Source organism: Pavona decussata, unplaced genomic scaffold (assembly GCF_977016875.1).
Source record: "Pavona decussata unplaced genomic scaffold, jaPavDecu1.1 SCAFFOLD_16, whole genome shotgun sequence".
Taxonomy (NCBI): Eukaryota; Metazoa; Cnidaria; class Anthozoa; order Scleractinia; family Agariciidae; genus Pavona; species Pavona decussata.
The window spans coordinates 1,625,124-1,636,626 of NW_028145439.1; the positions used below are offsets into that span (position 1 = coordinate 1,625,124).

Consider the following 11,503-nt stretch of genomic DNA (forward strand, 5'->3'; position numbering starts at 1 on the left):
CTCTCCTATCTTCACCCGAGCTTGAAGTGCTATAGTTTGGGTTGCACCCCAGTGTCTTTTCCTGCGCTTTCGATTACATCGTTTCTTTCGTAGATTTTCCGCTGCTGCCTCAATGCCGCACTTCCTTTCTTCGTCTACGCCCTCACAATAATGTTGCTTACACGTTACGACCGGGGAAAACGTCGATATCGCCGCTGACGTTTCCTCTATAACTAGCATTTTCACAGTGCAATGGGAAACACCCCGGCTCTTTTATGATCTTGGCCATGTTTTGCTTGGTTAAGTCCAAACCAGCAATCTTTGCATCGCCTTTTGATACGCGCTCGCTCCATAGGTCAGACAATGATTTTCTTTGAAGCTCAGAGTTATTGCTCAGCGCAGAGGAGTCAAAATTGATTACGTTATTGTCACCAACCATTACTACTTCTCAATTGTTGATATCCACAACAAACTGATTGGAAGGCTCCGAGCTGGGGCACTGCGCCACGTAAGCCGAACTTCTGTCTAGCACACGCTTGTTTAACACTACGTTTTCCTGCGTCAAATTTGCCATTCCGCCACACGGAGTTAGTGATATACCAAAGCAATATAGGAGTTGGGGGTACCAGACCAAGATGGTCTCTTACCCAACCAACTCAATACTACTATTACCATTCAATGATAACCATTTTATGAATCCAGCATGCAAATCATCCGATGAAATCTATATACTTTTCATTGCGTGACACCCCATAAACAGGAAGTCATAATTCTCGGAACAAAGGAAGTCTATGATGCCATATCACAGGGACTTTCCCAATCACCAAAATTGCTTTTGTTTTCAAGTCATATGAATATTGCGTGATTTTTTCAGCCAATCAGGAAGTGGCTGTTGCATCATTCAGTTTTGCGTTGTTACGCGGGATGCTGTGAGGGCAGACCCTGTCTAAAATTGGGCTCGCTATCTTTTTTTTCATGGTAGCTTCAAATCTGCACATTAATTTATTCACTAAACTCTGCTCTCTCCTAGAAGGTATCTATTGTTCTGATTGTCCTCAACAAAAACGGCCCAATCAAAATCTATTATCGGCGCGTATCACGAGGGAGGGGACCCCCTCACCCCTACCTGTGTGACGTCAAATCATCATATGCTTTAGTAATTAAACCTGGATTAAATCCTGCTCTCTCCTTGTGGCGGCCATATTGTTTACAAGTTTAAGACTCACCTATGGCGTTTTAAAAAAGAAAATTAAGCGGCCTTTTGAAGCGGTAAATCGAAAGAATAACTTCTAAAAAGCACTGGACAGTTAAAACGGTGGAAATTGGAGAGTTCCTGGGAAGGAATCATGCTTTGTTTGACAGTTGCAGAATCACAATACGAGTAGTAAAGGTCATTGATAAACTAAAATGCACATCACACCGCTTTGTCGAATTGATGCTTAAACGCAACTGGAAGGGTTTGATTGTCAATTTTTACTAAAATTTGTCATTTTGGAAAAGCTTTTTGGTTGTTTTTCTTTCTGTTCTTTTTTTTTTTTTCGGTGAAATGAGAACAATTTGTAATCTCACACTTTTATTGAAACTGCATAACCAGAATAGAAAACGTGAGTGAGGCCAAGTGTGTGGTTGCAATTTCCGGTATAAAGATAGGTAGCGTAACACAAGGGAATACGGAAATCACGCTATCTTTGTGATTCAAACTATTCCGTCAGCTAGTTAAATAAGATAGTTTCAAAAGTCTGCGAAACATACAATGGGAATAAATGAGGCCACATTAAGCATCCCGTGAAAATGACATTAGGGGCATCTTTTTACTCAGGTGATTATAGAGATTCTGTTGATCTGATTGATCGAGGAGGCAATATTACTTGCAAAAGAAAATCGGTAAGGGGATAAGACAGGAGCCAGGCAGGAAACACCTTGAGACAGTCACTCAGTTCCGGCCTATAAATTACAAATACATTGACGAAAGAAACAGATGCCGAGGTCAATAACATTCCTCGCTAATAATTTGTTGGTTCAAGAAAGACAGTGTGATTAGGGCAGTACGAGACAAATAAAACAGAATGCCGGCTCAACCAGGTCAAGTATTACACAAGTTTTAAACAGACAAAGAAAAATTGGAGCAGAACAAACACTGCCAAGTTCCAGCCATAACAATGTACAAAATAACAGAGCCGAGTGCATTGGACACACCCCCAAAGGGGCGATAAAGTGGGTTGTACACTCATGTGGCAAAGTGAAAGCACAAAAACAACATGACCAAAGCCGTGAAAAGCACGATAAAAATTACCGTGACGAACATGGTCCAAAGGACCCAGTGAGCCTTGAAAGAAAAATGGGAATTACCCAGTGAACAAATAAACAAGAACTCACGAACAATCACAAATGAAAACGGCTTGGTAAACAAATGGGAACTGGCAGGTATCTTTTAAATTCAATATAACCACTGAAGGCGCAATGGCCCTCAAAAATCTCAATACTGCCCCTCTCAGACTGCGAAAAAAAAAAAAAATAAATAAAAAAAATAAAATAAAATAAAATTGTACTGCCCTAACATATTTAAAGGAATACCATTGCAAGAAAGAAAAAACGGGATTCGCAATTCTCAAACCCCGGTAACGCCAATATAAGACATTGGTAATCGGTTCGAACACTACTTGTAAATATTGAGTTAAAATGATAACTAGGGATAAATCATCTGACAGACACATATAAATTGGACACCGTTAGACTCAAACATCAACCGAGCAAGGTCCTCGATCGCTGAACTAGTCTCAACGGCGGAAAGGAAAGCCAAGTCGTTAGTCCTGAGCTGTAAAATTACGATATCAGGGCAAGAAACTCAACGACCCCAAGGACGTGTTGAATAGTCTTAGCTATTGTTCTCCCTCCGGTCCCTCGCCATATCTCATAACGAGATCATCAACCAAGTGAAAATCGGTCAGGAAAGCATTAGTTAGACAATACTTTGCAATAAGAAACGACCGCAGGCGGTGGATAAAAAAATGCCCGAGGATGAAAACACGAGTTGGCACCATCTCGCCAAGATACAGCAGCCACGATACAAATCAAAAAAGAAACTACTCGAGAATAAACACCAATGCCCAAAAACGGGGGAAATGCTACAATAAAAAAAAAAGGAATATCCAAATTGATAACTTGCCTGAATAGCTTTGTGAGGGAAAAAACTTGTCCTTGATATGAACACACTGATGGCAAGGGAAGGAAGGATGCTTTTATCAAGGAATCTTGACTATAAACCTGGTCAGAACAGCCTTAACACCTCATTGGTTAGACTTTACGCAATCTTGGTACCTAGCACCGATGACCTCAACGGGTTATCACGCGGCACCATGTAGCGACATAAATAACATTATGGGTTCCATAATGTTTGCTTTTAAATTACTGAGCCTTCGGCGAATAATTGTTAATTATTCAATTAAGGCCTCTTGAAAGCAGAACAAGGGTTCAAAGTGTAATGGTGAATGCCTCGGGCAAACTTCAGGCGTTTATTTTTCAAAGATACTTTTGTGCGGCTTATGACTATGCGAGAAAAGCAGACCTTAGCGAGGGTTCAGTTGGAATTCAAAAAGGAATTTAAAGATAACCAAGCGGATTTTAGAAATAATAAAGCTTCAATTTGGAAACATACCACACGTTGTTATGAATTTCAAAGCTTTTTAGCCGAATGCTTGTTGCTTATTTATCTCGAATTAATCTCTAATTCCAGTTGCCTTTGCTGAGATCTGCTTTTCCCGCATAGCCACAACTGCGCAAAAATCCTCTTCTATATTATGACGCACCGTCCTTAATATTTATGAAATTTCTTTGGCGTTGTTCACTAGAAAGCTCTCTTGGACGGAGATGGAATGGTGTTATATAAATAACGTATTATCGTTATGTTATTATTGGAGAAAATTTTGGCAAAGTTTCACGTCTTATTTCGAGACACTTTAAGAAAAGACCATAAACGTCTATAATTATGAAGTTTGTTCGATTGAATTCTATTGTTGCTACACATTAAGTTTGTGGTGGACGTTTTTGAGAAATGAAATAATATTTTTCCAGCTGCAATATTTAATATATTCCAAATACACTTTCCACTTTTGGCGGCTCAGTCCATTTTTACATGCCTTAAGAGTAAACGAATGACATTACCGAAAGAAAAATAAAAGGGCGATTCACCTGACAGGAAAACAACAAATGCAGTCTAACTGATTATCAGTTACAAATCTGAATGATTCCTCAGACGGAGTAGAGGTGAAACAACAAAAAAAACTACGATTATATATTTGTAACTTTCACAAGTATGACGGGGCTATGTTTCTGTGCTAACTAGAATCAATTTAACTCGATGACGTTTTCATTTGTCGAAGAACAGATCAATTGCTTGATTATGTCCTTGACTGCTTGTCTCACTTCTCTGATCTTCCAACAGTAAAGAATTGGGTTTAATGATGAATTTAAGTAAATTAAAGTCGCGGTAAACTGTCTGATGAGAGCAAGGGATGGAGTTAATCCAACATGAGATGACAATGCTGTCACTACACCATGTGGCAGGTAACATAAAACTAACACCAACTGTAGCCACAATGCACTGGAGACTGCCTTTCTGTATCGCGCCATGTTAAGTTGTTGTGTATGGCTCGGTTGTCCTCGTTGAGAAACTGGATCTTGTACTTGAATGTGATGCTTACGATTACGAAGATTAATGAAAATGTTGGTGTAAGAGAATATCGATGTTACTAAACCAATTGCTATTCCTACTTGGCTATACCTTATGGTAAATAGGTAACTCTTAACGTAGGCTGTTGAACAGACAGAGCTTACAATCCAAGAGGTAACAACAATCACATATGTTCGCTTCAAAGTTACAATTTGCCTGTACCTCAGACCCAGGGAGAGCGCAAGAAGTCTGTCCACGCTTATTGCTGTCAACGTAAACAGAGATACTGAACACAAATTATAGCTCGCTATAAAACTGGAAAATATTGCTTGATAACAAACATTCCAGAGTTTTTTCACTGCAGATATCCAATAGATTACAGCAAGAGGCTCCGAAACAAGACCAACACAAAGATCGGATGCCGCCAGAGAACGAAACAGCAGTTTGGACGGCGGATGAAGAGAAGACTCCTTGTGAAGGGCGACCAGGATCACAGCATTTCCCACGGAGGCAATTATACACAATAACACGTTAAAAATTGAAAGAAATATCAACTCGTGGTGCATTCCATCTGTCAAACCTGCCGAGCAGAAAAGTTCTTCATACGTTTTCTGCGCTTCACCCCCGGTAACATTTGCTTTCGCCATAGCGGTCTCTAAGATGCGTGTCTTCTCGCTGCACAAACAGGTGCGTATAAATTAAGCATTCACTTATCGTCACTTTAATCATCGTTTATTGAATGTCAATGACTTTTAGTTTTATTATTCAATTGATTATAGATATTCTATTGATCTCATTGGTCGAAGATTGGCCGCTTCGCGATTTGTTGATGTTTCTTAGGCACAAATAAATACGATGAAAGCAAATGCAATTCTGAAAGGTACTAAAGATTCAGCTAAGTTCAGGGTGACACTTTGCAAAGGCCAGATGTAACTTTTTTCGAATTGTAGTAGAAAAACCTTGTAAACTGTGGTGAAAATGTTTTCGGTGTCGTTTATACGAATTTCAATTAACAATTATTCGCTGAAGTCGAAGTAAATATTGGTGAATATTGGTCTCGGGGTATATTCCGCAATATATTATTTCCTGAATAATTGTATTATATTCACCAATATCTACGAAGTTTGTTCGATGAAACTCTTTAATAAAGAATCCATACTATAATTTGTTGCCTCATTATCGCTACACAGCTAGCAAAATAAACGTTTCTAACGAAAGTTTTTGTCAGCTGAAATTATATTTTGTCAGCTGAAATATTTAATTTGTCGGGCCGAAGGGCCGCTTGGGAGTATTCTCCGTGGCAGCCGTTTTGAGTGGGGAGGAGCGTTGCGTAACGACATTAAAAACGGCTGCGAGGGAGAGTAGCACGGGAGCAATCGAGCAAAAATTATATTTATATATATCTATATATCGTTGAAGGTGTCTGCGGTGTTGCCTGACAACAGTGCAAACAAAGTATGAATGACGTCAGACAAAGGGAAGGTTGCTAGGCAGCAGCAGGTTCAAGACAGGCTGGCGCTGATGTTTATTCATAGAGTGCTTAACGCGTTTGTTCATCGAGGAGTGAAAAATGTTTACTATAGCTGAAACACGAACAAATTGTGATGCAAATGAACCACAGGAGGACGGACAAGATTCGCCGAGGGAGATTAAACAACGAAACCCTGAAGAACGTGAATGGCGAGTTCAGATTTAGCGCGAGCAGCGAAGAAGAATGAGACATCAGGAAACCACAGAGCAAAGACAACATCGCTTGGCTCAGCAAAGACACTGCGCCGTCAGGAACAAACAGAGGAGCAGAGGAAACGCAGATTGGAATATCACAGGCAGTACAACCAATGTAGGCGTGCATTAGAAACTTTAGAAGATAGGCAAATTAGGTTACATTTACTCTTAATCGCTTCAATAACGAAACCCCCGTTCAACATGAGCTTCGATTACATCGAATTCGAAGAAACCAGGCACAACGACTGATAAATGAGTCCGAACAGAAGCGAAATTTGTGATAACAAACGCTTCGGTCAAACCAGGCACAACGACTGATTAATGAGACTGAACACGAACGAGATTTTCGATTACAAACGCTTCGGACAAACCAGGCAAAACGACTGATTAATGAGACTGAACAGGAAGGGAACTTGCGACTACAAAAACTCCCAGAAAGTCAATCCATACGAATACAAGCGGAAACTAAACAGCTATGACAGATATGACAGGTTACAAACCACTCGTGACAACACTGCATCGTAGAATAGAAGTTTTAATGAATGCGGAACTACAGAACAGACTCCAACTGCTTCAACAAAATGGTGCTATGTACAGAGAGAACGAGAGGCTACAACATGTACAAGATCAAAATTTTCTTCTTGAAAACAACCACAATCACATGTAAACAGTACATATTCTGTTTATGCAAATAAAGCAGTTGCAACAAAACAAATATCGTACTTTCTGATTAGAATGGAAGGTACGGGAGAGAGGGGTGGGAGAGAAAAAAGATAAGCTACATCTATGTGTACCATCTTCTGAGAACTCTCTGTTAAATATCATTTGCAAAGTATTATACACCTTCACTAACCATTTCACAACCAAGATCTGAAAAATAATTCTCCTAAGTAATTAATATTGATGTGTTTGTTGGTTTTTCCTGACAGTATGGTGCCAGAGCAAAAAACTATCCCCTTATTATTTTTTTTGTTAATTCTTATTACCTGTCTGCTTCACAGTGTATTAAAATTATGAGGAGAATTTTTAAATAATGCTGCTCACTTCTGGGAGTAAAAGGGTTGGTGACAAAGGGAGACCGTTGCGCAGGGTAACACTAAACCATGTCCATGGTATCTATTATTTGCCCTTCTGTTATACTCTCACCTTCTATTGAGTGACTACCTCTCTAATCATTGAATATAAATCCGTCCCCGTATTCTCAATTAAGCAATCACTTGCCTATTTCCCCAGAGTGACCAGTTAACAGATGTTTGGGAGGATGACTAGATCAAGGCAATATATAGAACCTTCTAGCCAGGAATGCACTATTACAAAATTTGAAGGGCGCAGGGGGGGAGATGGGGGGAAGATTACTTTGTGGAAAGGTATGTTATTTTTTTCACAACCAGCGGGGGTGCAAAATTTTTTTTCCAACCTTGAAAAACGTTTTTTGCTTTCTTTGCAATTCAGGATTGTTTTTTCTTACATTTTGGTTTTGCACGATTTTTTCCCGTTTATGGACTCCTCACCCCCACAGCCCATCCTTCACATTTCTAATGGTGCATCACTAACGTCCTGGCCCCAGTTGTTCAAAGGCCGGATAACTTTATCCGCTGGATAAGGCATTATTCAGGGTCTAAAATATACTTCACGTAAAACGTTGTCCAAGGTTTTCGGACACTTCCAAACTCAACTGTGGTTAGAGTGTGCATATTCGCTTGTACAAGAGGAAATACTGAAATCTTTGCACAGATTGAAACTGACGGATAGCGACTTATCCACTGGATAGAGTTATCCGGCCTTTGAACAACTGGACCCTTCTAATTACATTGGATCACTCCCACAGTCTGTGGGGGTGACATCATACAGAGCGGGTGTGATCACACAACCTGCACAAGGGTGGGGCTATATAAAGGGCACACTATCCTCTTAATCACTATCTCAAAGAATGACACAATTCATACTTTCTAGCTGCCTTAGCCCATTCCTTCACTTCAAATCAACTTTCCACCCAGTCCTAATTTCGCAAGGTTTTCCAAGTCACGTATTTTTAGTATATTCCATATGGGCTTTCCACTTTTGCCGATTTTATCAGTTTTACGTGCTTAAGAGTGAATGAATGACATTACTAAAAAAAAAAAATGGGAAGGCGTTTCACCTCACAAGGGAACAACAAATAAAGCATAACTGATAATCAGTTGCAAATGTACATGGGTCCTCAGAAGGAGTAGAAGTGTCAGAAAAAATGAACTTCAATTGTTTACGGTACAACCTCCCAAAGTGAAACCAAAATTAGATCGTGTTAACGGGAGTTCAAGTTGGCGGGGTTAGTGTTGAATTTCAAACACCCTGTTAAAAATTAATAAAATATCGTGGTTTTTTCACTCCTTCACACTCAATCAATGTAACAGGTTTTTGATTGTTTGGAAATTTTAGGCACAATGTTAACCCTATCAAGACATTGTTTGTTTCTTTTTCTAATGGGACCTGTGCGTGCGGGCGGAGGAGGGGAGTGACGGCGATAATAAACAATGAGGCTTGGAGGATAGATAGGACGTCCAAAGATGTATCCTTCGAGGTCCACAATGGGAAGTTCTGACGTCATTGGAAGTGGTTATTACGTAATGATTGCCAAATGGCGGCCATCTTGGATCCGCCATCTTGGATTTATGGATTTACCCTAAACTTCAAGAAAGCGCCGAATTTTAGCCCTTCCGGAACGGTACCCCACCCCTCAGACCCCAAAATCCCCCAAAATTTCACACATGCACAGAGTACTTTATTTGTGGACACTGCTGTTCCAAGGAACTCCCGGGCTCATTAATTGAAAAAAATTTGCGACAAAAATGTCGAGCAAATGGGACGCAAAAGGGTTCCCGGCAGCCAGTTTTTGTGCGCAAATCAGCCGTCAGTAAAGAGTAAGAAAGAAAATGTTGAAAACAAGAAAAAAAATAACTGCAAGTAGTTTTAGAGTGGAAGCGAATAATTTTTCGTGCGATAAAAAGATCGACAAACTGCAGAGAGAACGTAAACGTCTGCAGTTTGAAAAGGCTAGTCTGAAAAGGACAGTACGAACTCTACGACGAAGCATAGGTAAGTGTCAGTTCAAGAAGCCATGAAATTTATTTTAAATGCCTGAAAAGTGTTTTTTGAACATTTTCGAGTTGGAAGCCGTAGAGAGTGGCTTTCCTACACACACATCAAAATTTTGCCAATTTAGCGATCGATGCTGTCATTAAATTTAACTTCAGCTTATGTAATGTATTCCTTGGCCCGTCAATTTTTCTGAACGTGCCTTGTTTCGCGTTTCGTAATAAGAATGCTCCGCGCGATAACCCATGAAGGTTCAGGATTTTTCCGGCGGAGGAATTAAAAAAAAAAGAGAATTGTCATCGCAGGACTGAGTGTGACACGATAGCGATCGCGTCAACGATTACATCTCTATAAAGTCAAATTGGAAAATTAAGTCTAACTGTGGTCACCCAAATTAAAGCTATTCAGAGGTACTTTTCTTTTGGAGCTATTTTGATGTTTATTATGCGTAGTTTGAACTTGTAAGTCTCTGGATGAAAACCTAAGCCGTGGACATTAAAATAAAAGCTGAAGAGCAGCAGTTTTCTCAAACGTGGATTTCGGCATTTCTTCAAGATGACCTTTGAAAGTTAAAACGGGTTAATGGATCATATTCACCTAAACTGATCGAGCACCTCTGCTGTCCTATTATTCCAAGCGTTCACTAAGTCAGAAACTGTCTCTCTTTTTTCCTCTTCCTCAGCGTGCACTTGCGATCGATCGTTCGATTCAACATGACCATTCTTCTGCTGTAAAACATTCGCGTTGCTCGCAGTGAGGTCTGCATTCGAATCTTTGGAATTCTTTGAATTTTCTGAGCGTTCTGCAGCATCTTGCGAAGGTCCCGGAGAAAGCTGCAAAACCTCACTATAATCTTCTGGTTCGATTTCGCATTCGCGTTTTCCATGCCCTCCATCTACATCATCTTGCACGGATTTAAATTCATTCGCGTGCTGCTCGTGCGACAAACCTTCCAAAGGTTCATGATTTCTTGCACAACTGTCACCCTAGCTAATTTGCCAATCAGACGAAACCGAATGCACCATAATCAAGCTTACCTCCTCTTGTTGTAATCATGGATGCATTCCGTACCGCGTACCAACTCTCGCGCCTCCGCGCTGAAATACTCTCAGGCAGTAATTAGTAATTAAACTATACGGGGCTAAATACAAATTTGAGGAAGGTGAGTTTTTCTACCCTCCGCATGAAGCTTGGTACGCAGCCACTCTCGGAATCCGCGCTCCCGCCAATTGCGTCCGAATGAAACGGCGACCATGATCTTTCTTTGCAGCCCTCTTGCAAACTCTTACGCGGCGGCTGAAAGCTATGGAAGGGTCGCGGAAGGCTGCAGGCGAAACAGTGGCGGAAAAAAGTTGCCGCGCTGCGTTGTGCTGCTCTTTCCTTTTTCCTTCGTGCCTCTTCACTCTCGCAAGACTTGTTCTCTTATGCTATATCCACGGGCTTTAATCCTTACGTTTTCCCTTTCTTCGCCACTCGACATGCTATCATTGCCATCACCTTTTTGTTCTAACGACTCCAGAACCCTCTCTACGTTAAGGGAAACCGTTCACGAACGCTTCACCGCCGACGCCAAATGTTTTTGATTCGAAAGAATAGTGACTTGCACAATACATCGGTTAAAGGGAGGGGGAGCTAGGGAAGCGAGAAAAAATGAGGGAGTTTGGGGCCCTCCCCTCCCCTTCCCCGATTACTACACTCGGCGCCCCACGGCTCGACTACAAAGAGCGCGACTGAGAACTTAACTCGAGGCCCGAAGTCTTATGCGCTGTCTCTCGGACAATCGCGACGCAAAGAAAAAAAAAGGACATGACCGAAAACTTAACTCGTACCGCCTTACAGCCTGAGTAATTAACCTTCATTTTGGAAAAATTTCATACCTTATTATGAATTTTAAAGCTTTTTAAAAATTCTACTTACTTATTTATTTCGAATTAATCTCTAATTCCAGTAGCCTTTGCTGAGATCTGCTTTTCCTGCATAGCCACAACTGCACAAAAACACTCTTCTATGTTATGACGCACCGTGTTTTTGCATTGTTCACTGTAAAGAGCTATT

General features: G+C 40.7%; 2 protein-coding genes across 2 annotated transcripts; both read right to left on the reverse strand.

Annotated features, from left to right (window-relative positions):
* Positions 1 to 3,785: 3,785 nt before the first annotated feature.
* On the reverse strand, positions 3,786 to 7,030 carry LOC146487253 (adenosine receptor A3-like). Its single transcript, XM_085085442.1, has one exon. It carries the CDS (start codon positions 5,293 to 5,295, stop codon positions 4,324 to 4,326), a length of 972 nt encoding a protein of 323 aa, XP_084941568.1. The 5' UTR covers positions 5,296 to 7,030; the 3' UTR covers positions 3,786 to 4,323.
* A 2,750-nt stretch (positions 7,031 to 9,780) lies between these two features.
* LOC146487254 (uncharacterized) lies at positions 9,781 to 11,482 on the reverse strand. The gene is made up of 4 exons (XM_085084998.1): positions 11,470 to 11,482; positions 10,581 to 10,869; positions 10,527 to 10,545; positions 9,781 to 10,434 (listed from the first exon to the last, which is right to left on the reverse strand). The coding sequence occupies exons 1-4, from the start codon at positions 11,480 to 11,482 to the stop codon at positions 10,042 to 10,044; spliced, it is 714 nt and encodes a 237-aa protein (XP_084941124.1). The 3' UTR covers positions 9,781 to 10,041.
* Positions 11,483 to 11,503: the final 21 nt, after the last annotated feature.

Excerpts from the sequence above, each read along its gene's own strand:
- LOC146487253 (XM_085085442.1), bottom strand. The coding sequence starts at position 5,295 with ATGGCGAAAGCAAATGTTACCGGGGGTGAAGCGCAGAAAACGTATGAA.